A 25,180-nucleotide genomic window follows, 5' to 3' on the forward strand; every position below is an offset into this window, starting at 1 on the left:
CTAGACTCGCGCGTCCTCAGCACTCTTCAGACTTGTGTCGACTGGAGACATGGGACCGAGGACTCTCCGAGGTGGGGGCCACCCAAACAACTTCATCCGAGGGACGGGGGTCGTGTCCCTCTGTTTTCATATCAAAACAAACTGAAAAGCTAAAGAAGCTAGATGACAAGTGTTTTTTGGATACCTAGGGCAAAGTGCCACACCTTCTCGTAGCGCAACAGGTAGGTCAAAAGCTACCCTTTGCTTACTCTTTCAAACAGAAAATGTTATTAAAACGGATTTAAAGATGTATTAACTGGTAACAGGTTGATTGTTTGTCATAGCCGTCGTAATGTACACACATGCACACGCACACACAAGTAGTTGTAGTTGCAATTTTGGCACAATTCTTATTGCATACAAATTAACGGAATCAAAAGTTCAGACTCCTAAAAAAAAAAAAAAGTATGTAATGCTTTGATATGCTAGAGTAACAAAGAAAGTTACAGTATGTCTATGTGTTGTTTGTTTGTTTTTTAGTTAATTGTTGCTCATCAAAATGTACCCAAATGCCTGAAACAAATTTCCAATTTTCTTGTGGACTTTATTGTTGACTATTAAGAAAATTAGTATTCTTAGAGAGAACAAGTGAGTATAACATTGTTTTTATGTCAACGTATTAATGGGTGCGGGGGGGTTGTTCTTTACCTGGGAAGAGCTGTATAGCCTTGAGCTATGTTTACACATGTAACCCATGTCAACATTCCAACCTGCATGGGCCTCAGCAGACCATCACGCACAAACCAACATGGCGGCACTCATCTCCACTCCCATGCGCCGGTGTGGTCGACTCCGCCCTATGCGGGATCTTGTTTGACCAAACAAGCCATAGAGAGTGGATGCAAATTCTATTTACTCATGGCGGGTGAATGACCTGCAGCAGGATATAAAACAAGACAACTGAGCTACTGACAGAGTTAAATCATTTTAAGCAAATACACCTTTTATGACAGTGGATAACGTCATTAAGACATCAAAGATAGTTTACTGTAAGTAGGGGGTGGTTATCTTCCTGAATTGAACTTATCAGGAATTAACAGGGGTGGAAGTGGAAGTACGGAGACTTGTGTAAAAAGAAAAACGGACTGAACTTGTGCACTTGAGAGAAAAAAAGTCCCAAATTTGCACATAATACATTTTGTCACTCAAGTAAACACTTGAAAAGTAGAGAATTTGTACCCACCAACTGGGACTCGATATCGCACTTTAGCAAGTCAAAATGTGCAATTTGGTGTTGTGTAATAATTGTTGTTAGATCATGTGTACTTTTTACAAGTACAGTGAGAGCTCGGGGGTTCGACGTCTGTGGGAGAAATCACAGCGGCGGCTCTGTTTGCGAAGCGCCAGTTGCCGAGTCGCTGTCGATAAGTGGGCCGCTGGCTAATTGAGCGGTTCCATCACGCTGTAGCCTGAGGCGTCTTTTTCGGAAAAAAGAATGTTCGCACTCAGCACAAGGCAGTAACATGATTTCAGGACCGAGCATGTTCTAATACTGACTATTGATGCTAATTGTTAGCCTGACAAGTGTGTTTCCTTTGCGTGTTAGCATTAAGAACCATTGAGCTAGTCATTCATATAAGGCGAAGTTGTTTCAAAATTCTATGGTCTGCGAAAAATTGGTAGCTGGTCCCTGAAGAAAAAATGTTAGTGACGACCGCATTAAAAACATTTTAAAAACATTTCTTAACACTGTTCTTATTTATTCTTTAAGTTATCCAAAAAGACACAAAGCATACTCGCTAAAACTTGTCACTCCCAGCTGGTTTTCTGAATAACTGACGCATAAAACAAGATAATTAAGCATTAAAGAGGATTTAATTTCACCTGCACCTGCAGCATATAACAATACTCATGGGTACATTATTGGAAGGAAGAAGAAGTCAACAGAGAAACATTAGGTTACATTATCGACCTGTCAGTTGGATTATAAAAGCTCGGGAGCTGATAAGAGGCCTGATCAAAGTCTGCACGTCAACAACGTGGAATTATTTGCGGAAAAAAACCGTCACAGGGAGTGAAATGGAGGTCCGACCAGTTTGCCCACTTTCCCAACACCACCCTCACAGCAACACCATCTCCCCCAGGCTTGGAAATGACATCTTTACTATCTACTTGGCCACTCCATGCATAAGAAATAAGACAACAATCTTGTATCTGATTATGTAACCGGAACAATATAAATATTGTCTTTCCAAGTGCTTGCTATACTTTGTCTTAACATCAAACAGGCCCTCACATCTTTCTTTACATATGAAGCACAATCCGAATTCTATCTGTTTCCCCTGGATTTGAAATCCTGTCCACGTTGAGGTCTGGACAATTTCACATTTATTGCACCTCGTTCCCCGCAGATGAGATGTTTCAATTTCCTGGGAGGGAAGTCCTCACCGCTGAAATATGGCTGCCTTTCAGTAATCATCCCAACATCTTTCCCATCAGAAAAAGCGGGAACAATAGCTGATGTATTGAATGGGGGCAGGGGAAAAGGATGGAAATTCAAATAAGCAGTGGCCGACTGAATACTGTCAAACGATAAAATTTGTTAATCACATTAATCACATTTTAAAATTTTGATTAATCACAATTTAAACACTTAATTAAAAAGGCTTTTTTAAACAATCACTTTTGCCTGCCGAATGTAAAGAGCACCTGTTATGTGTTCTTTTTTTTTATTTTTGACATTTCATGTTATGAGGACATCTTCAAAAATTTGTATCTGCTTCACACGCTCATCCTCCTGTTTTTCTAATCAGTTAATTACTTGCATAATTTAAAATGGAAAAAGTGACCCCAATAGTTTGACATCAACAAATATTCTAAATGTCATACACAAACATTTATTAAATGCTTTACTTTAATGCATGTACTTATGTTTATTGCTCCAACACTACTATGGAGGACCAAAACTGCCAAAATTCAAAATAAATAAATCACTAAATAAATGACTAAATAATTAAATAAATAACTAAAAGGGAAAATAAAAATGGATATAAAAAATATAATTCAAAAATTAAATACAAATGTATTCATGTATGTGTGTGTGTGTGTATATATATATATATATATATATATATATATTTGCTCTTTTTATTACCATTTTTTATATATAATTTTCGAATTATATTTTTTTTATATCCATTTTTAGTCATTTATTTATTTATTTAGTCATTTATTTATTTTGAATTTTGGCAGTTTTGGTCCTCCATACAACACAACCTGTGCTACCTTTAACATAAGCATGCGCTGTCAGCTTAAGGATCATCTGCGGTCAAAATTAATAGTGCGATTCATCTGTGTTAATACATGATGAATGCGATGGGTTTTTTTGTGATTAGTTAATTAGTTAACGCTTTAACTTTGTCAGCACGAGATTTTACACAACGTCAAGGACTGCCTCTGCAGCGTTTTGGCTTGGAGGAGTGTTTCAGATGACACCTGCAGCACTGAGAGCTTCCTGCGCTGACCCGCAAGCCCGGTTGAACGACCAACGACCCACGGGCAGCTTTTGCCTTGCAAATCAAAGACTCGGCATCCATTCTGATGCAAAACAATCCTCTCGATTAGTGAGCCTTGTGATGTATCCTCACTGCAAATTGAACAATTAATTAGGTGGAGGGATGACGTACGAGGTTATTTATTCTGTGACAGTCCAATTCTTCATGGAAGTATAAATATAGAGGATGAATATATCTGTGAGTATTGTTAATATCTGCCATAATATACGCTTTAAACAGGTCTGAAACCGCCATTATCAATGCTAATCATAAGCATGTAAATAGAATGTAATCAAGTTGCATTTTAGGATTCATGTCAGCACAGATGCAAAAAAAAGTGCCATCTATTTTACTTTTATTAATATAATTCTGCCGATTTTAATGAGTTGTGTTCCTCCTCAGTTCCATCTCTCAGCTGGCCAAATGGGGTGCCGATGCTGCCGGATGATGAAAAGGTGAGAAAACGTTTTGCGGTTGGCAGGTGTCTATCTGCTATGAGAGCGCTTGGAGATGTATTTTAATTGAACCCAGATGCTGGGTGTCAAGCAGGTCATCCTGATCCGGCGTATATTATTTCATCACCATTCGTCATTTCATCACATTTCAAGAGCGAGACTCATAAAGATATGCAGAGGGTCAGGGAGAAAAGAAGAGTGAGGACTTGAGGCATCAGGGCCGAGTGGACAGGAAGAGGAAAATTACAGTCAGATGTGCCTAGGGTTATATGCAAATGAGGGGCTCGCTGTAGAATGTGGCGAAGAAATTGTGTCTGAGTGTAATCATGGCCCTGAGAGTTTAAAATAAATCAGCAATTACAAGAAGAAGCAAGTCATAGAAATGCTATTGTTCAGTTATGACAATGTTTCCCACACTTAATTTGCTTTAGTGGGCCACTAAAAAAATGTGACAGGCTTTAAGCGGTCTCAAATATTCATCAAATGACAACGATAATTTTTGATCGGAAACTCACAAAAATGAACAATATGTCTTTTGTATCTACCTTTCTTTCAAAAAGTCCTTGAGCCTCCAAATCTTTTCCTGTTCTTCACCTTGGTACAAGAGGAGAGGTAAACATTAATTTTCTCTGCTATGCGGGGAGCTTTGCGAGAAGCTTTCAGGGTGAGCGAGTGAAGGGAGGTCGAGAGAGTAAAACTCACCAAGAGGGAAGAAAGACGCCCGTTCTTGAAATAATGAGGAGCTTGTTGATGAAATGTGGCTCCAGAAAAAAAAAAAGAAAAAAGAAAAAAGACAATAGTAAAGAGACAGTAGATTAGTGTGGAAAAAGACAAAAGATGGGGACGTGAGGCTTGCAGAGTGGAGGAGAAAACAACATGAGGAGATGGAAATGGGTGTGAAAAACACCTGTAACATGCGATGTCCAACAGTGTGTTCAAAGAGAAATCCATTTGCCATCAGAACCCAAAGTCAGAATTCTGCTGATGCAGTGATGTCGCGAAAAAAATATTTCAGACGAAAATCAAACAAAAACTAAAATAGAAGCCATTCATTGCGGCGATAACGATTTCGTCAATGACTAAAACGAAAACAGTGACGAAAATTCACACAATTCAATCAGAAGTAATGAAACGCCGGTGGGAGAAAAGAACCACTCAATGCAGCTGTAAGATTAATCTCGAGCAATTATTCACTTTTTTTTTTTTTTTTTATTTAAGTGAAAACTTAAGTTATATTATTGTCAGTTCAACATGTTTCATTGAAACAATTAATGAAGACACACTGTTGCATTAAATGTGTCTTGCGTGTTAACCTACAGTACAGTGTTAACCTACCCTACAAATAGGTGTTTTAATTTTCTGGATAAAAGTTTAAATGGGTGCTGAAGGAAAATATCAACTAAACTGTCAATTTAGTCGACTAAAATTGGATTAAAACTAAAATACAATCAGATGATTAAATTATGACTAAAATTTTAACAGGACAGCAACATGAAAAATCTGATTTTTGAAGATCTTAGCCATGTTAAAATGCTAATTCCTCACTAAAAACATGATAGAAGTGGTGTTTTCCTCCATTCGTCCCTCTAAGAGAATAGGTCATTCTGCTCTCCAAGCACCAGCACCTCCCAACCTGAGAAAACGAGCGAGTGCTCACTTTATGACATCATAAAGTGCGGACCCACCCCCGCTCCGCCTCTGCGGACTAAACACACGCCCACCTTCTCTGAGACCTCCATGGGATAGTGACAAGAGTAGCCTTTATCAGTTAACATTCTGTCCAAATGAATTCAAAGCAATCAATTATCCTTCACAGTTGCAGTGCCAAAGTGCAATGACAGTTAGCTGTCTTAAAATCGCAAAGGTTCTTTATAACTAAAACAAAATCAAAATTTCTTGTCAAAATGAACACTGCGCTCATGGCTTCCCTCTCTTTCATAGTTATATGTCCGACCCCTCAGCGGCGGTGGACGCGAGGAAGACGGAATCACTCTACCGAACGCACAGCCTCTCAGGCGGGGCCCTCGAGGGCCTCTCACTCAGAGCCCACCGCCCGCAGAGGGAAGAGAAGGAGGGTTTCCACAACCTCGCCTACAGCATCTCCGGCGACAGCTGCCTCAGACTGGAAGTGGACAACAACCATGTCAACCACAGGCTGCACACCGCGCCTCTGCCCAGGAACCAGCGGGCCAGCGCCCCCCCAGCGGAGGGCGGACTCTACATCATCCAGCCGGACGCTCTGGGGCCACAATGGGTGATGCAGGACAAACGTCATAGTCAGGTGCCGGTGTACCCCGCATTTGAGGCCTACGACAACCAGAGAGTCTTTGGCGGGGTGAGAACCTGGGGTAGCCCCATCACCACCAACGGGAGCCTGTCGGCGGACGAGGTGGACGAAGGCGTCGGGGGGACTCCTGAGTACCCGTGCGACACCGGGGATGAGGAGAGCGTCTTGTCGGCGGACATCCAGACGAGCACGGCCAGCCTGTGGTCGGCTGACACCAGAGACGAGCGGAGGTCCAAGGCGGCGGACGTGTCCACGGTAGAGAGCGGCATCGTTGTGACAAAGAGCGAGGATGAGGAGGATCCCGGAAACGAGGCGGGGAGCGTCACAGACTCCATGGTGGCCGAGGCGCTCGCCGCCCTGGAGGCCGCCACGGCCGGGGAGGATGAGGAGTGATTGACTTGCGTCGCGAAGGCAAACTGTTTACAAGGAAGTTTTTTGAAGTTTTGAAGCTTGAGACTGCTTGAAGTGTATTCGCACTCCACAGTCACTACAAAATGTGAAACCAAAGTATGGAGTCAGCGTTTCCTCCTCACATCTTCCAGAATGTCCTCATTTACAATTTACCCTCATCTCACCATCACTTTTTATTTATATATGAGTGGAAAAGCACACCTAAGGACACATTTCTTCAGAACTTTTTCCCTTCTGGCTTGTGACATCAGCTCATTCTTGATGAGCCGGTTGAGGCCAAACTCTTCTTTTCAGCCATTTGTCTGGGCTCATACAGAAGTGAGGACTTACTGGGATACTGAAAAGAAAAAGCAGGTGTTTAGTTTGCTTATGTTCTGCTTGCCAAATGAGCGCTCCACTCTATAACTTATCAAACTGTATCCAATGGAACTTTGCCTCATGTTGTTTTTTTTGTTTGTTTTTTAATAGACCACACAAATGTTTGTTGACTTCCTCCAGCTTCACCGTGGGACTGACTGCTCGCCGCGACCGCCGCTAATGAGCACCTGTGGGCTCTCACACTGCCACTTGTGTCACATTTGAACTGCACGTTTTAGGGAGAAATGCAACCACCGGGCTGGAATCTTAAATTAATCACTTGCAATGACATTCCAGTGATGTTCAAGTCATCGCAATAACAGCGCTACGGAAATATCTGCGAGCCGTCAGAAAGTATACTCTAGGGGTCGTTGTCGCCATGGTGTGCATTTGATTGACAGCAAAAGAGAATCGGATCCTTACGAAGAATTTTTAACTTCAGAGTCAACTGTGCTCATCAATCATAATTTGGGTCAATGTTGTAGCTGTTTAAAGGGCGGTGTTAAAACTACTAGCAAAACTTGAATGTAGACCACTTCAATACTAAGCTAGCATTAGCAATATAGCATCCTACCAAAGCCTAACTGTGGCATCGTTTTTACTTTCTGGACCTGGATTTGCAACCTCTGGAGAATCCTTACGAAGGATGTTTTCTTCGGAGTAAACTATGGTTATCATAATTTGGGTCAATATTGTAGCTGTTCAAATTAAAGGGCAGTGTTAAAACTACTAGCAAGACTTGAATGTATACCACTTCAATACTAAGCTAGCATTAGCAATGTAGCACCCTGCCAAAGCCAAACTGTGGCAGGATTTTTACTTTCTGGACCTGGATTTGCAATGTCTGGAGAATCCTTACAAAGAATGTTATTACTATGGTCATCATAGTTTGCGGCAATATTGTAGCTGTTTAAATTTAAAGGATGGTATTAAAACTGCTAGCAAGATTTTAACTTTTTAAGCATAAACGTTACGAAAATGCTAAACTCAGTTTTTGTTTGCTAGTCTTAGGGATGGGCATTCCCCCCAAGGGGGATATTCCACCTTCGTTGAGTACAAGATGATGTTACTGAGAGTTTTAACAAATTGACAGGTCACAGATATTCCACAACAATGGCACAGATTCAACTTCCTGCACATCAACCGTGGACAACAGCAGATAAAGAGCACTTGTGTGTGGCCTCAACTAGCTCCATTAGGCAGATACATGTATGGTCCCCAGGGTGTGTGCGCCTGCCTAATATGTTTGTTTTTCTCAAGGCTTTGTTGCCGTTAATGATGTCATCCTTAATTGTCGCACACACACATTTTTATGTCTCTGAGGAAGAGAGGAGAAAAACAGCGGCGACAAAATAAGCCCCCCGCCACCACCATCGCCAACGGTCTACTTGCTCAAGTTAAATATTACATTCATTTCAGTGGAAATTGCATTTAGCTGTGTTTCAAGCCAGAGGCAAGATCACTGTGTTTTCACAGCCGTTAAACATTGACCAGGCTTCCCCCGTGTCACCATGGTGGCTTGAATAATTGAACACCTGAGAGTAAACCACTTATAAATGTGCATTTGCCACAGAAAGATTGGAAATTGTTGTTGAAACTTTCTGCATGATACCCACCCGTAGCGAAGAGCTCAAGTAAACAGCCTTACGTGCGCAACTGGAGTCAATATTTGCCTCGCCCGCCCTGCTGCGACCTTGTGTGTTTGGTTGGGGAAGGCAGCTTTGCTTAGAGCTCACAGCCACGGGCGGGGTGACGTAGCCTTGTGTGTTATGCAGGTCTGGTCCAACCACCCCCCACCCACCCGTCAACACTGCTCTTAGAGTGCTGTCTAGTTCCACTTATCTTACTGTTATTGTAACCAAGCAAGTGCTATACCTGTGTTCAATGTTAAGTTTTAACCACACATTCATAACGAGAATTGTGTACATTCCTCTTTATTTCCATATTTTTTTGTTATTAAATAAAAAACACAACAGAAATAAAAATATATGTAATACATCCAAAAACTGATGTGATGATACTGACGCTATAAACAAATATATATTTTTTTCAAAAAGGCTTTAAAGGGTGAATAAGCCAAAAAAGAATGAGAGAAGAGGTAGACACTTCAGCGCGCTCTTGCTTTGGTATCACTTCAGACCTTCAGCCAGCATCAAACACTCGGCTCAATCTCATACTTGTATAAAAGTCAAACCGAAGACGGGGGGGGGTAATGGAATGGACTGATTTTAGCACATGAATGTCCCACAACAATAAACCTTTTCACGCCAATGAGTAGGAAGGTAACTCAAACATATGATAGTAATAATAATAAGCTAAAACGGAGATAAGTGCATTTGACGTATGCTGGAAAAGAAAGTTGCTAACAGTTGACCTAATGAAAAAAAAAAAAAAAAGTTTCACTGGCACCTACAACCTATTGAAACTTTATAAATGATAACTACCCTTGCACAAATTGATATAATACTGGCTGGTGCACGATATGATGCTACCATCCTTTTTTTTACGACAACTTCCTGTGGTCACAACATCATCTTATCTCTACTTCCTGTTTCCATATGACCGACCGTACCGATTGAAGTAGTCCTATAAAAATCGAGTTGATGTTGGCACGCATGTTTGCTTCTTTGCATGTATCTGTGTGCTGTCGCACACGTCTTTGGCGGTGAGAAATCAAATCAGAAAGAAGCACTTGCGTTTCTCCTCCGTAGCTGGGAAATAAGAGGCTCATGTGACTGACTGCACGTCGCTGGTCCCAGTGGGGGAGGGTGCGGGGTGAGGGGGGTGCACACACTGATATTGCTCTTATGTGTTGACGTTCGCGTCGGGAGGCTTAAATAGTGTCTTCTCTTTGGAATAGCTGGAAAGAGAAGGAATAATAATGACGCCGCCAGTTGGCGAGCAGGTGTGAAGTAGGAGATGCAATTAAGTCATTACCTGGATTTCTCTCTCATTTCTCCTTGTCCGAGTTGTCTTTTTCCTCCTGATTTAACACAAAAGCAAAAGCTCCAGATGAAAACAAAGAAAACCGAGAAGACAGCAAAAAATTCTGTCAGGGGTGTAAGTAAGTTGATGTTTAACTTGTAAGCCGTTGAAAATTATCCAATGTCACTAATTGGTCCAAAAATGATTTACTTACTACAAATAATTTCCTACAGTGGAACCTTGTTTTTTTTTCTGTATGCCCTACTTTCATACGTTTTGGGGGCTAAATTTTGTTCATTCATTAACCGGACTCGATGCACATTTATCACAAGCAGTTCCTAAGTTGCGGAAAGCGCTTTCAACAGAGGGCAAGCCGTATTACACAACAACGTAAGCTATTATTAACACTTCAAGACAATAACACCACTAGGGATGTAACGATAAGGGCAGTATCGTGATATTAAAACTGCCACAATATAATCATCATCATGTTCATAATATTTAAAAGGAACACGTATGTTTAAAAAAAGTCAGGTTGATTTCCGTTTGTGCAGTCCCTTTAGTGACTAGTTTAGTAGTACAATTTAATTTTCATCAGGGATGTTTTGGCCTTCTATGTTTAAAATCTATGCTAATTGTCATATGAAGGGGAACCTAATTTACTTGTGAAGCGATCAATGTGTGCGTGCATTAACAAGTAAGCGCCTCAATATTGTTATTAGAGATTGTAGGTGGTTAATATGCATTGCTGTTATGTACAAAAGCACAATATTGTGATCTTTTTTAAATATCTCCCCCCCAATATTGTGATAATTATCATTTCGTGACCTTCATATCATGATATTGTATCATGATGTTTGGATATTGTTACAGCCCTAAACACCACCAGCCTGCTGTGTCCTGTCAAAATTATTCTAAATAAAATTTCTAAATAAAGTACTTAAGTAATAATAATTAGTATTAGTATTATCATTTTTATAAAATACCTTCAAAGTAAAAGCATGCAGTAAAACAAACTACTTTCACCAAAACTTTTTTTTTTTTTTGCTCGTTTTGTATAGACGTCATTTTATTTTAAAGGGATACTTCACTTATTTAACTCATTATAGCAATAAAAAGTAAATTTTGCCTACAATTAATTTGATACTTTCAATTTTTTTCACGTACAATTAGTACCTTTAAAAACACATTTTGCAACTTGCTGTCAACTGAAGATGACATCACAAGGACTCGGGTAACCAATCACAGCTCACCTGTTTTCCAGGTTTGGTCATGTGACATTCACAAGCTGAGCTGTGATCGGTTACCTGAGCCCTTGTGATGTCATTTTCAGTAGACAGCAAGTTGCAAAATGTGTTTTTAAAAGTACTAATTGTACGTGAAAAATAATGAAAGTATCAAATTAATTATCGTCAAAATATTCATGTTTGACTGCCAAAAATGGCTAAATAAGTATCCCTTTAAAGACTTTTTTTCTTTTCTTTCTCCACTCACACACACAAGCTTACTTCATGTAAGCCACATGGGTCTCCCAAGCGAACCCACGCCAACCGGCACTGAAGGCAAGTGACGGTTGCACTCCTCCACCTGGAGCCCCATCCCTTTAAAGACTTGACGCTTTGTAAAGCGTCAAATCAATGTCACTCTAATGTGTCCGGGTGTTGTCGAGCAGAGTTGTTGATTAGAATACGTAGGGATCATCTATACCAGTTTTTTCAAACCGACACCAGTTTGAGTACTCAACTCTTGAGCAGTCACCAATACTGTGCCAAGTAGAGGTACCACTAGTACTTTTGATACATAATATTAATGACAGTTTTCTGTATTTATTATTTGTAGTTCCTGATTGTAAAACTGCCACAAGGGGGAGCTGATACAGTGCTGATGCCTTTAAATGAGGCCTGGTATGGCCCGCCCATCCCTAATATGGAATGTTTTGGTTGTTTAGAATGGATTACCGATAATTGGACTTTTATTATTTCCTCTGGGAAATATGGACTGGGTTTTCAAACGTTTAGTTTCAGTTAGACTTTCTGCAATACTAAAAAGTTATTTAAACAATGTATTTGTTGTTGGAGATTTTTCCAATAAAAAAAGTAGTAAACATTTCCTGGACACCAACCTCCTGGGACTCGGACACTGTTCGGCTATTTGACACGGCATCCTCGGACGGGACACTCCCGTTGGATTCGGCTATGAGCAGAATCCGCCGTTCCCTGGCAGGTTTGTCGCACTTTGTCACACGGAACCTGAACAGGAAAAGAAACACACTGGTGAGATTTATCGCCCATCCTTTCGGGTAAGAATTTGACTGAGTGGCCGAATGCCACCCACCTGCCCACGGACAGCACCGTGACCTCTCCGTGGTGGCTGCGGCGCTGCTCCGCCTTGCGGGCCGCCGGCTTGTTCATGAGCGGCCACTTCTTCTGGCTGCAGCGCGTGCAGATGTTCTTGTGGCCGCCGACGCCACCAATGGTGTGCAGGTGGTTGCAGGTGTGCTTGGCGGCTCCCGGGGGTGCTCCCGGGGATACGGGGGTCATGGGAGGGGAGGGCGTGTAGGGGGAGGTGGGGGTGATGGGCGCACTGTGGCGGGAGTAAGCAGATGGTGCGTTGGTTTTCATTCATATGTTATTCTGCACAAAATATTTGTGTTTAATTATGATGCACTTTTACATACACACAAAATAAAGTACGTTCTAATTTACTTTCCACATTCCAAAAATTCAGCCCAGATTTTAAAACTTCTCTCAGAAGCTGTTGCTTGGTTTTCTAACTTAGCGCCTTAGATATGATGGTGTATGCTCAGATATATCTGTTGGCAAGGGTGTACCACATGGCTCTGTGTTAGGGACGCTTTTAGTTCCATTAATGTGAATAATTGTGGTCAAAATGTGTCAAATATAACGCTTGCATCTTTTGCACAACATATTGAAACTTGCAAAATACCTTCATTGTCATCCAAAATACACTGCCTGAGCGGTTTTAAACATTGCAAAAATTATTTTCACAGCTTTTTGCACCTTCTATATTTCTTGTCCGACTCAACCCATTCCTATATTCAAGTATGTATTTCAACAAATCCACTATATTTAATTTCCGCTTCAGATCTTCAGCATTCACACGCAATTTCTATAGGAATGGCATTCTCTAGGTTAGCAAAGATGCTGTTGCCAGTGATGTGGTGTGATCAGGGAGCCTATGCACGCTATATTTTGAGAAATGAGGTCAGTATCAAATCATGAAACAAAAAAGGGGGGCAGTGGGGTGTTAAGGACTGTCCCCTTCTCTACCCACACCCCCACAGCTGCCTGCTCTCAATAAAATCTGTGCCAGGAAAAAACGTGGCCTGATGGGCTGGCCAGGCTTTCATGGGGGGTTATACTGCCATCCTGTGGTAGCACTCATACATAGCAGGATGATGACAACAGTAAAGCTTACCCATCAGAATCAATGCTGTTGTCGTGAACCATGGCTTTTAGGGCATCCGAGTTAGCTTGAAACAGGGAAAAGGATGTATATTTATCAACAACAAATAAACTATAATGATAGAAGTAATTTTCCATGTCCTAAAAATGTTCTGGAATCATACTAAATGCTCCATTTATAAATGTTACATATTAGAATTAGAATCAGATTAATATAGCCAATTATAATCACTTTAGTAGAGAATCAGCAGACAGTTATCACAAAATGTGGAATTGTCATGCTTCACGATTCCACAAAAAAAAAAAAAAAAAAAAAACGCCCTCGGACGTCTGATGTGCACCTCACTCCTTATCAGCCTGCAACATTCTCTTATCACCACGTACCACAGTGGGCTTCGGTAGAACATGCGCACCCACTGACGCGTATTCGAACCATTTACTTTCCAGCATGATATTGTTTCAGGGCTGTGGTGCGCTGCTATTGGCCACGGATTCTAATAACAGGTTCAAGCATTGAACCACTCAATCAATAAACGGCCCATTGGGAACTGGCGTGATATTAACAGTAAGTGGGGGGCCTTTTTTAATTAAAAAGATGCACACGCATGTAACCAATCATCTCCAAATATATATTTAAAAAAAGATCACAGTGAGACATACCTTCATTTTTCATGATGAAGTGAACTATTTGCCCCACCGTGTCATTGTTGTCACTGAGGGTGTCGTTTAACTCTGCGAGCAGGAAGAAAAAAAGATGAGCTGAATCACTTTGGATTTTATATCATCAAAGCTTTTGAGCAGAAGATAACAGCGTTTTTTTTTAAGAATATTTTGGTTTTGTAGAACATTGTTTGAAAATAAATGTGGCCAATTATTTTGGTTGATGGTTGTAGGGCCATAATATGTATAATCAAGATATCACGGCATTCTCTCACATTGGATGCTAATTGTCACCGTTTTTCCAAAACAGCAGACGCAGGGCCCCGTGACAGCTAGTCCATTTATTGCTTCCTGCACATCTAATAACTCTGGAAAGGAATCCTCTGGAATGCAGAGCCAAAATCCTAACACTGCCTTGTGATATGCGAGGCTTGCCGACCGATAGTTCTCATAAGCGGAAAGTGGGAACGTGAATGGGCGCGTTGAATGAGAGCTGATTGTTGAGCTACGATTTAACATAAGAGAGGCAACCGAGCCAATGTGAAACACTGTGGGGGAGCGGTGACATTCCAGGAAGTAGCCCGTGTGGGATCCCAAAATGCGGAAAGGCCTGCAACAGCAGAGAGTAAACATAAAGATTCATGTCTGGCTGCACGCAAGGAGATTAAATTTGAAATTGTTAACAGGAAGGAGAAATCAAAACGCTCTAAGTGGTTCGCTCGCATGACCTTGTCATCACAATGGCAACGACGGCACACATGAGCTGCAGCTGTCACAAACGCAGCGAGTGAGCCAATGGAAATGACAATTCCATGAATTAATCAGTGGCATGAATGCACTTCCTGGTGTTCAAAACAAGCCCTGTAAGGTGACACAAATCAAATATGTGAAGATGAGCGTCCTCCACAAGAGAGTGTCACAATCACACGCAATGGAAAGTACACAGTAAGTACAAACACTTTGTTATTGGACTTAAAAGAGATTTTTCAGGTATCTGTAGTCTGTATTTCTAAGCTGAAATAATACAAGTAAGGTGTAGTTTTCAGTTTTTTTTTGTTAGTCAATGTTAGCAAAGCTTTCATAACACATTTTGGAATTTTTTTTCTCTATTGTTCCAACTAGTTTCATACAGTAATGACTTAATTAAATGAAACTAAACAATGCCACATCTCAACTCCTCTCAGCTCCTTAGTACGGCACTTATTAGTCATTCTTCACAGAGGACAAAGAATATATGAGGACTGTTAGTTTGTTGTGTATATGTTACATGTACTACTGTTTGTATTCAATCTTTTGCTTTAAGGATTATAGCATTACAACATAGATGCTAATTAGCATTAACATTTACTGAAAGTTGGTTACTTTAAATACACAAGGTATAATTCTCACTCTTATGTTTAGATTGACAGGAAATCTCAATATGAAGCAGCTTCAAGCCTCTTTTTTGAAGGATTGTTCACCAAAGTGCTATTTATTGTGAAATGAGTTCTTTTCAGTACCACTTCCGATGCTAGTAATTATAAACAGTAACTGTACAGTCATTCCTCTGTTTCCTCACCTCCGCCCAGTTCCGGATCCTTTTTGTCTTCTTCACACTCCTCCTCAACTTCATTCTCATCCGGCACCTCTGTGGTGGTGCACCGGTAGCCCTTCCTCTTCAGCACGTGGCAGATGACCACCCCCAGCAGCCCCAGGAGGAAGAAGACGGGCACCAGCACGAAGGCCGTGTAGTCGGGGTTGATCCCATCTGAGGCCCCGCCACTTTTCCCGGTAACTGTCGTCTGACTCGCTGGAGGACAAATGGAAAGATGGGAGAGAGAGGGAAGTAACCTGATCCTTATCCCAGAGAGATGTCTGATTTGGAGGTCATCGAGGAATCATGGGTTGCCACCATTTAAAGTAAACTTTAGCCCTATTCTAGCAGGATTTTCCTAATTTTTGTGGTAACACTGACTGCTATTTCAAAAACCTGGCATTTGAACAGGGGTGTGTAGATTAGACTTTATATGCCGTTAAGTCTGCTTGCAAATTGACTCATGTGCGCACTTGCATGAACTTTACTCACATTAGCACAATTGTTTACTCAGTGATCCCTCTTGTGACTGCTCTATGTCATCACTGAGTATGGCGTAACCAATCTACCTCGCCATGCTTCAATTAACACCCCCAACCAAATGTCCATGGAAGGTGTCAAGAGATAGTTCTATTCATATCAACAACCAATGGAGTAAGCACAATGATCTGGTAGCCTATTTGACCTTTGGGAGTCTTGCTTTTCGAGAGTTCATACAGCACCTTCATCTTCCAAGACAGAGACATCAATGAGAGTTCAAAGCTCAACAGCACATTTTACTCAGGAAACTCGCAGAAGGAGGATCCAGTACTATCAACTCTTGCTGTGTCAGGGATTGATCATGAGCTTCCCTTTTTTTCTTTTTTGGAGAATTATGTAAACCTTGGTTGAAAGCAGAGCAAAATACATCTCAAGCTGCACATCACATACGCCCAGTAACCTTGATCTTGTCCTAAACCTGTCCAAAACTTTAGAAACTAAACAGAGAAGAATAACTTTTTCTCTCTTTTTTTTTTTTTTCCAAGGGTTATTCTCCCTGCGCCACGATGCACATTTGCTGCAGCGGAGGAAAATGATCGCAGCCTAGGGCAAAAAAAAAAAACACACCGAGGACAAAGCCTCAAGATCGGCCACTTACCCGTGACCACCACCGGGCCGTCCATGAGTGGAAGCGACGGCGGCAGCTGGCTGGGATGCTGGTGATGTTTCTAGCAGCCTAGCCTTCGAGCTCCGCGGTCACACACGCACAACCAGCCGAGCTTGAGGAGGGACTTTTTTTTTGACCAAACATCAACGTACTTCCTGATTCCTGAACAGCGGACACGCCCTGCTCTTAAAGAGACACGCACATTTTTTTTTGTCAGCCTACACGTTTGTGGGGGTGGAGGAAGGTAAGGGGGGGCGCATAACTTAAAAATTCATAATTGTGTTGTAACGACTCCAAACACACACAGATGCTATTCTGCCTAAAACATTTACCAAATTGGTAGATTTTTATTAAGATCAAGTAAAACACGCCACCGGTTGGCGCACAGCACATTCACTTACCAACCAGCAGGTGGAGCCAAACGTCAATCTACTGTAATCTGCCAGCTCTCCACTACAATATTAATATCACAATGCTGATAAATCCACTTAAAATCGATTAATTGCATTATTATCAAATAATATAGCACACCCAGACCCATTAAGCACGAATGTAACATTATTGAATGTCAGGTGTGGGGAAAAATGTTTAATTTGAACTAGTAAAAAGATGAAATATCGCTTTGATTGTAAATAAATGTGCGTTAAGGCATTAGTTGTTATAGTGGCATGGTGTATTAGTACTTGTGAGTAGCCTATTTACTCATTGACCTGGCTGAAACTGCCCTACATCTGCTCTGTTTACAGCCACAGAACCACCACACCGCCTGCCACGTGCTTGAGAACTAGGGAAGAACAAATGACGTCAGCGCCTCAGAGCACGTTGAAAGTGTCTGCAGTAACCGTAAAAACGCGAATAAACGCGAATAAACGCTTAGTGGAAAGCGACCCTTATGTATGTACATAAATAAGAAAACAGTGGTGATTACTACTTATTAAATGTTTATAAAGGGAAAATGGACCAAGGCAAGACAGTGATGTGGGAAAAAATATATAGGCCAATCGCCTTGTGAAATTTGTTTGGGCTTCTCATGTTCTATATTACGGTAAACAGCAAAACCATGGAACCTCCCTCTCACGTTTCCGCGCTGTTGGTAAATGAACTCGGGAACAGGCAGTTTGCAACGTGACTAGCGAGCCCCGTGCTACGGCCCCGCCCTCTCGTCCAATAGAAACTGTTAGGCCGCTGTTTTGGGCGTGGCTTGAGGTGTCACGGCGTCCAATGAGAATCTCCTACTTGTTCTCTCATGCGTCTTCACGTGTACTGCTGCGCGTACACTCTTGTCTGGGGGCTGGGACGAGTGGGAATCGAAAAATCTCGACTGAGAAGGGTCTGCTGAGAAACACGCAGTCTATGCGATAGGGATATTTGATGTTTTGTCAGTAGTTTTGGATATATCAACGTGGAATATAGTCTCGCCTGGTATATTTTAAATGGAGATTTAAAAAGGTATGTTGCCGACTTTTGAGATTGTGACTTGTGTTTGGCTTAGCGCTAGCATGCTAGCAAGATGATAACAAATAGCACAGACAGAAACTAGATACAAAATACGATATTCCTTTTATAAACAATTACATATTTAGTAAGGCGTGGTTGTTGGTTTTTTTCTATAGAGCGATTGAACCAGATGGATGGATACGTACATATGGAATACTTCATTTTTAATAATTTCGGTTGGATATTGGACAGCAACGTGAGTTTTGGACTTGTGTTCTATTGTACGTGTGGTTTGCATATTGATTCTAATCAACAACCTGTCTCCCAAATTTGTTGGCATTTTCGCTAAACCACACGTTTAAATTGCTTAGTTAATAATTAGTGAATAAGATGATAATAATTTTGTATATTCCCCACTTCACATTAACACGTTGATGCTGGTTCCCTAATGTTGAGACAGACTACTGTAACACAAATAGTAAGCTGTGAATACTAGCTTAATCAGTAAAGTAATTCAATCGTGATTGGACCATGATCATTTTGTGTTTTATGTTGTCTATTTTGGAATCTGGTATGCACTTCTTGTACAGACTTATTGCATCCTGCTGAGTGTGTGGCGGCAGAAAACTTTATTGTTGCTGATAGCTTTCATCTATTGGTGTACTCTGCAAGCTTGCAAGCCAATCAAATGATGTGGGCTAGACGAGTTTAAAGTACAGTACTCCATGTCCTGTAAGCAAGCTGCACCCAGTAGTGTGTCTTGCGCTTGCAGTTTATCATGAAATGCTTCACGTATTTGTTTTTTTATACACAATATAAATTTGTATCAATTGCGCTGTGCAATTATTATGTAGAATGAGGTTTTCATGTAGCTTCAATCTTGTAAAAAATAAAATAAATAAATAAAAAATCCCTCGTGCAAAGCTTCCAAAGCTGACCTGGAATCAGCTGGCATACAGGCGAGGGGGCGGAGCTGAGGCTAGCCATTGACAAGCAGGCGGCTCTGAGGCGCGCGCTGCGATTGGTCCATGAGGCTAGCCAATCAGGAGCCGGTGGGCCACTGTGGAAAACATTGCCGTGTACACGTGCCTGGTGTACACGCTAGTAAAGAGTTGCTGTTTAGGGTTGGCCATAGACGGATGTCATGGGATGTACTTGAGGACCTCCATCTTAAATTATCTTGAATTACAATTCTATAGCATGACATGGTGTGTATGCTCACATGTACACGCACGGTGTTGAGCCACACCCCCTCTTCCCCCTGCAGTCTCACTTTTCGACTGTTGTGGGGAAGTGTGCCACAAGCCAAGTGTCAGGCAGAGTTCTCAGCATGTGCCCGTGTCATATCATTGTTACGCACACACACATTGCCTTATCACTTGTGAAGTGCATGGAGAGCATGTCAGAAAGTTCCAGTTATTTTTGGCATTGCACACTCGCATATTGAACAGAAACTGGGGAATAAAAGACTGACTGACCTACAAGCATTGGTACAAATCCAGAGGCGATGCAAGGCATAAACGAACTCAGCACCTGCCTTGGGCCCTGCAACCAATAAAGAAGTTATTTAAAAAAAAAAAAAAAAAAAGAAAGAAGAAGAAGCGTGAACTCATAAACCAAAGCAAAACAAGTGTTATGGTGACAATGACTCATCTGAACTCACATTTTCGCAACAAGAAGCTGTTTGACAAACAATAATTCCTCAAAAAAGAGGCGGAGAATGAAAGAGAGTGGAATAATGACATTTCCATTCACCAGCGTGGTCACGGAGCGAATTCAACTCATCTAGCAAGGCACAACTCCACATCGGTCTAGATCCACATTTGCAAATCTTGGGTGTGGGACATGTGCAAGTCTTACATAGTACATATAGAGTGAATAATTTGCGTGGGTGGGTCTTATGCCTTTTTGCATTATGGCCTCGTCGTTTTTGCTTTGACCCAACTCTGTGTGTGGCCCGTGTAAATCCGCATGGGTGACAGCCGGCCTTCACGCCCACTCGCATACCCTGCTTGCATCTCTCCCGGCCCTACTTGCTCATTCGCACGCCTGACCGTCCGGCTGTAGAGGACACACTTTGTCATGTGTGACTGTGCATCATCTCCCTCTGAGCAAGCTGAGCACTCATTTCACAGTGGACATCAGAATCACAGGAAACACTTAAAAAAAAAAAAAAAAAAAAAGAATCACAGCAAACACGTGGCTCTTGCTGCATGTGGAAAAATCTAATCAAATCGACATGGCAGTCTTGTAGAATGTAATTTTCAAATCGCAATGTATATTTTATTTTTGTATATTTTATTTTGTGTCTATATTAGTTCAGCCTAACGTATAAGACCAAAGCATTTACATATAATAAATCTGATTGGTATTGGTTATTAGACATATTAATTTATTTCTTATGTTTGTTAAAAATACATGGAAATAGAATCTTGGAAAAAAATAATTGCATGTTCAGTCCTAGTGGAAAAGTTAGCTTTGTGCTGAGAGTTACATACAGTATGTCATCTCTTGAAAAAGCTAATAAGTGCTTGAACACTCAAAACTGCTCAGCTGTGACTTGTTGTGACGCGACAGTAGGTACTTGGAGCAATTTCTGCATCTAAAGGTGGAGTTGTTGGGTCATGCAACTGTATAAATTGGAAAGTAGTGACGCCCGCGATATCTTCTTGTTGCGTCTGTAGGGTTTAAGAGCTTATGGGGCGGCTCCCTTACTGAAGCAATAAATAGCAGTAGACTTTTACTTGCGTAGGTCGTGTCCAGATATATTCCCGAGGATGCGAACCTCTGTTTATTCGAGCACTTGCAGATTATCTATTACAGAAAGTCCCTCCTCCTGTTTGTATTGATTGTACTCTGGGCCAAAGAGGACTAAGCTACGACGACTGGCAAATGTCCTTTTTAATTTAGACACTCATGCATGTCCACCTGTTCTATAATGAGACACGAGAATACGCATTTGCAGCTTAGATTTAGGGACAGGCCTTCTATTCTCAAAGGCCTTTTCGTTGGCATTAATCTTGGCATAAGAGCAAGCAAGCATTTGGAACAACAGTGAAAACATGACACTGCCACAGTGGCGAGAGGTGACCTGGTTGAGTGTGGAATGCAAAGAAAAAACAAAGCTTGATTAATTTATAGTACTTTAGTGTAATGTGTACATTTAGAGGCTCGTCCTTGTATTTGCTCTATGGTGATAAACAATCTTGTTTTCGTTGCGGCGGTCCTTGGAGGAAGATGGCGGCCAAACCAGGCTAATCGTTGCGCAACGACGCTACACTGAATATGAAGTCCTCACTTTTTATGTCCAATTCTGTTTTTCTGTCTCCTTAGGTGACCTTCGCATTGCCTGCAAACATATCTCAGGAGGTGAAAGGAACAGATACACACCGAAACTAGTGTCTCCCACAACAGTCAGCCAAGGCCATCATTCGGAAGCTCTTTTTGCGTGACAAGACCAAGGGCTCTCAAACAATGACTTTCTCCCCTTAGTTGATTACGTAACACAGCCATCAGCTATGATTCACTTGTACGTACATAGTAGTCCCACCTAAGTAGCTGCTGTGTTGAACGCATTGCAAAGTGGTGCAAGACTCACCCTAGTTTAGTATGAGTTATGACATCACTCAGTCAGCGGCCAGCAGCAACACTCGGGGGCGAGTGACAAGGGCTGCAGAGAAAGACAATGAGCAGGAGGCCGACTCCAAACAGTTAAACGCCGCAAAAAGCACCGGTGCCAATGTCCCCGCTCCGGAACAGGGAAACAGGGCCGGGGGCGTGTCGTTCCCCAGCGAAGGATCCAGAGCCGGCGATCAGAGGGGGCCCAACACGGATGACATGGACGGCGGCATCTCTAGCGGGAACGACTCAGGTGAGAGGGAGACACGCTCTCGCGGGTGCCAGTCCACACGCAGCTCACACAGTTCATCCAACGGCAAGGACTCAGGCATGATGCTTGAAACCACAGAGAGCCAAAAGAGGTAAGTTCACAACTTATGCAAACTCTCAGCCTGAAAACGGAAGGAAGCCCACTGTCATTTGAACAGCCACTACTCTTTGCAGCTCCAACTCGCAGAGCCGGTCACCTCCAAGTGGCTCACTGGCCTACAGCTTGCTGTCGACCAGCTCCGAACACGACCCGCCCTCCACGTCTGGCTGCAGCAGCAATCAGTCGGCGAGGGTCCAGACACAGAAGGAGCTCATGAAGGCCATCAAGGAGCTAAAGCTCCGCTTGCCAACTGAGCGCAAGTCCAAGGGCCACTCCAGCACTCTAAACGCACTTAAATACGCCCTGCAGTGTGTCAGACAAGTCAGAGGTGAGAGTCTCTTTTACCTTCATTCAACAGATAAATATAAACTTAAATTAAATTATAGCAGAAATATTCACTCAAACATTCACCAAACCCTTTATTGAATAAAAAAAAATGTTAAGGAAGTTGTGCTGGACCAGAATTGCTCAATTTGGCATCTGCAGTTAGGGCACTAACTCACATTGCTCCACTCCATATTTATAGAGCCCTTTGAAATGACCACCAAAGCTTTCTTAAGATGGAACCCAGGCGCAGCTGATACAATAAAAAAAAATAAATAAAAAAAACAGAGGCCACAGAATTGAACCCTGTGGAACACCATAAGTTCCATTATACATGTGAATTCATATTGCACATCTAACTGACTTAATTTTTTTTACTTGACATAGTAAGATGGGATTACAATCAAAAAATAAAAATAAAAAAAAATCACATGGAGCGCACCGAATTATCTGCAGCATAGATAGGCCAAGCAATGTAGCGTGATCAGCTGTAGCCAATAATGGCCAAACAGGACCTATCATCATGAATCATATGAGTCGGGTGTGTGTCTTGACCTCTGTTGAACCTCAGGCATTCTATCAAACCCAGGTTAAGAACAACTGACTTATACTGTTAATATATAAAGAACCAGTACTACTTGGAATTGTAAATCTCAAGATAGTTTTACTCAGATCTAATCTGCTGTTTTATGTATCCAGCCAATAAGGAGTATTATCATCAGTGGAGTGTGGAAGAGTGTCACGGTTGTAGCCTGGACTTGTCTGCCTTCACGATCGAGGAACTGGACAACATCACTTCAGAATACACACTAAAAAACACGGTAAGTTCATACATCGTTGAAAGGAAACTCATCCAGTTTGAACTGAATGTCTAAAATGGCCGCATTCCTTCACCCAGGACACATTCTCAATGGCGGTGTCCTTCCTGTCCGGGAAGGTCGTGTACGTGTCACCTCAGGGATCATCAGTATTGCGCTGTAAGCCCGAGTGTCTCCAGGGCACCATGTTTTCAGAGCTTTTAGCTCCACAAGATGTCAGTACGTTCTACAGTGGCACAGCGCCTTGCCGCCTGCCCCTGTGGGCCTCCTGTATCGGATCTGGTGAGATGAGACACAGTGGCAGTACTAGTGCTCAGGAATGCCTTTATTTAGCCACGCAATTATGTTTGACTGTCTCCTTCCTCCACTCAGCCTCACCCGCTATGGACTGCACTCAGGAGAAGTCCATGTTCTGTAGAATCAGTGCCGGCCGGAGGCAGGGCGGAGAGATGCGCTACTATCCGTTTCGTCTGACGCCCTACCAGCTTACCATCAGAGATTCGGACAGTGCCGAGCCGCAGCCATGTTGCCTGCTCCTGGCAGAAAGAGTCCACTCTGGATACGAGGGTAATATTTAACTTGGAATTCTCATGTACAGCTGGCTCAATTTCTTGTTCTGTTACTGAGGACTGACATGCGTTCATGGGGAATGGGGAGCAAGCCCGGCCACGAATAGTTACAAATACGAGTAACTGATACAGCCCTAAAATATTTATATTTGCTTTTGCCATCCCTACCACAAACTATGATCCTAAACACATTTAGATTATTTCCAACTCATTTTACAGCAATGAAAAAGGTATAACTTAGATACTGATACAATACCACGGCAAAAAACTACATTAGTAAAATAAGTAGAATCTTGCTGTAGTGAATAACGGCGCATAGGTTAAAAAAAAGAAGAACAATAACAATCCATATTGGATAACAGCAAGCATGCATCGAATTATGAGAGCATGCTAAGAAGCAGTCAGCAGACACGGGTAACGACTGTAATGTCACACTAACCCAACCCTCACAGTGCCAGAATGATGAAAAGGTTCAGGCTTGGAAGTGTGAGGACTTCCCACGTTTTGCTCACGCGGTTGCAGAGTGGCGACAACACTGATTTGAAAAATTAATTTGCTACATCTCATCCAGAGCCTGGGATGCAACATGTGACGGGTAACATGTGAGCACTCGGCTTGTGTCTAAACATGCCCCTCTCTCCTCTCTCCTCTCTGGCAACTTCTCCCATCAGCACCTCGGATCCCTCCAGACAAGAGGATCTTCACCACCAGTCACACTCCCAGCTGCCTCTTCCAGGAAGTTGATGAGAGGTCAGTTTCATAACCATGATGCCACCGTTACGGCTGTGCTGCCTTCTGCCGCTTCCTTGGCTGAGACCTGCGCTGTGTTCGCTACCGTTGTGATTCCATTCCATTTCTTCTTGCTGTGTATCGGTGATGACCCGCATGCAGGGCGGTACCATTGTTGGGATATCTGCCCCAGGACTTGGTGGGAACCCCAACCTTGCTTTACATCCACCCTGAAGACAGACCCACTATGGTGGCCATACATGAGAAGAGTGAGTTGAGGTTTCAATATTCTAGCAAAATCCCCGCCCACATTGTTATCCTCTCTGATTGTAATCTCCCTGCAGTCTTTCAGTTTGCCGGGCAGCCGTTTGAGTATTCACCGTTGAGGATGTGCGCACGCAACGGGGAATACTTAACCATCGACACCAGTTGGTCTTCCTTTGTCAATCCCTGGAGCCGCAAGGTGGCCTTCATCGTAGGGCGCCACAAAGTCCGAACGTAAGCGACACAAAAAACACAAAAGAACACAAAAAACACAAAAG

At 42.2% G+C, this 25,180-nt stretch overlaps 3 protein-coding genes across 10 annotated transcripts in view; 2 read left to right on the plus strand and 1 right to left on the minus strand.

Moving 5' to 3' along the window:
* On the plus strand, window positions 1–11,021 carry LOC144004259 (uncharacterized). Of its 4 annotated transcripts, none has more exons than XM_077501345.1 (3): window positions 1–221; window positions 3,404–3,988; window positions 5,930–7,115. In XM_077501345.1, exons 2-3 carry the CDS (start codon window positions 3,915–3,917, stop codon window positions 6,666–6,668), a joined length of 813 nt encoding a protein of 270 aa, XP_077357471.1. In that variant the 5' UTR covers window positions 1–221; window positions 3,404–3,914; the 3' UTR covers window positions 6,669–7,115. The 4 variants fall into 4 exon arrangements, 3 of the variants coding, with proteins under 3 accessions (XP_077357471.1, XP_077357473.1, XP_077357472.1); XM_077501347.1 differs by having other exon boundaries at window positions 3,936–3,988; XR_013279256.1 differs by lacking the exon at window positions 1–221 and adding an exon at window positions 7,155–11,021 and having other exon boundaries at window positions 3,225–3,988; window positions 5,930–7,040.
* Window positions 8,962–25,180, minus strand: part of rell1 (RELT like 1) — a 25,409-nt gene continuing 9,190 nt past the window's right edge. The window contains exons 2-10 of one of the 4 annotated variants that reach the window (XM_077501344.1): window positions 19,689–19,755; window positions 16,765–16,953; window positions 15,612–15,842; window positions 14,054–14,125; window positions 13,407–13,461; window positions 12,303–12,551; window positions 12,091–12,217; window positions 9,981–10,026; window positions 8,962–9,903 (exon numbers count right to left, since the gene is read on the minus strand). In XM_077501344.1, the coding sequence (XP_077357470.1) occupies window positions 9,994–10,026; window positions 12,091–12,217; window positions 12,303–12,551; window positions 13,407–13,461; window positions 14,054–14,125; window positions 15,612–15,842; window positions 16,765–16,789 (792 nt within the window). In that variant the 5' untranslated portion in view covers window positions 16,790–16,953; window positions 19,689–19,755 and the 3' untranslated portion in view covers window positions 8,962–9,903; window positions 9,981–9,993. Of the gene's footprint in view, window positions 9,904–9,980; window positions 10,027–12,090; window positions 12,218–12,302; window positions 12,552–13,406; window positions 13,462–14,053; window positions 14,126–15,611; window positions 15,843–16,764; window positions 16,959–19,688; window positions 19,756–25,180 lie in introns of all 4 variants that reach the window. The other 3 variants (XM_077501342.1, XM_077501341.1, XM_077501340.1) reach the window with 3 other exon arrangements.
* Window positions 18,055–25,180, plus strand: part of per1b (period circadian clock 1b) — a 12,550-nt gene continuing 5,424 nt past the window's right edge. For both annotated transcript variants that reach the window (XM_077501337.1, XM_077501338.1), the window contains exons 1-9: window positions 18,055–18,222; window positions 21,544–22,190; window positions 22,273–22,526; window positions 23,222–23,343; window positions 23,421–23,622; window positions 23,713–23,907; window positions 24,581–24,659; window positions 24,801–24,907; window positions 24,983–25,136. In XM_077501337.1, coding sequence (XP_077357463.1) covers window positions 21,820–22,190; window positions 22,273–22,526; window positions 23,222–23,343; window positions 23,421–23,622; window positions 23,713–23,907; window positions 24,581–24,659; window positions 24,801–24,907; window positions 24,983–25,136 — 1,484 coding nt within the window. In that variant the 5' untranslated portion in view covers window positions 18,055–18,222; window positions 21,544–21,819. The remainder of the gene's footprint in view (window positions 18,223–21,543; window positions 22,191–22,272; window positions 22,527–23,221; window positions 23,344–23,420; window positions 23,623–23,712; window positions 23,908–24,580; window positions 24,660–24,800; window positions 24,908–24,982; window positions 25,137–25,180) is intronic.

Source organism: Festucalex cinctus, chromosome 16, assembly GCF_051991245.1.
Source record: "Festucalex cinctus isolate MCC-2025b chromosome 16, RoL_Fcin_1.0, whole genome shotgun sequence".
Taxonomy (NCBI): Eukaryota; Metazoa; Chordata; class Actinopteri; order Syngnathiformes; family Syngnathidae; genus Festucalex; species Festucalex cinctus.

Bases quoted from the DNA above. Each gene is read 5' to 3' on its own strand.
- LOC144004259 (XM_077501345.1), top strand. From the start codon at position 3,915: ATGAGTTGTGTTCCTCCTCAGTTCCATCTCTCAGCTGGCCAAATGGGG. The intron at 3,989-5,929 runs GTGAGAAAACGT...TCTCTTTCATAG, and splicing joins TGCTGCCGGATGATGAAAAG to TTATATGTCCGACCCCTCAG.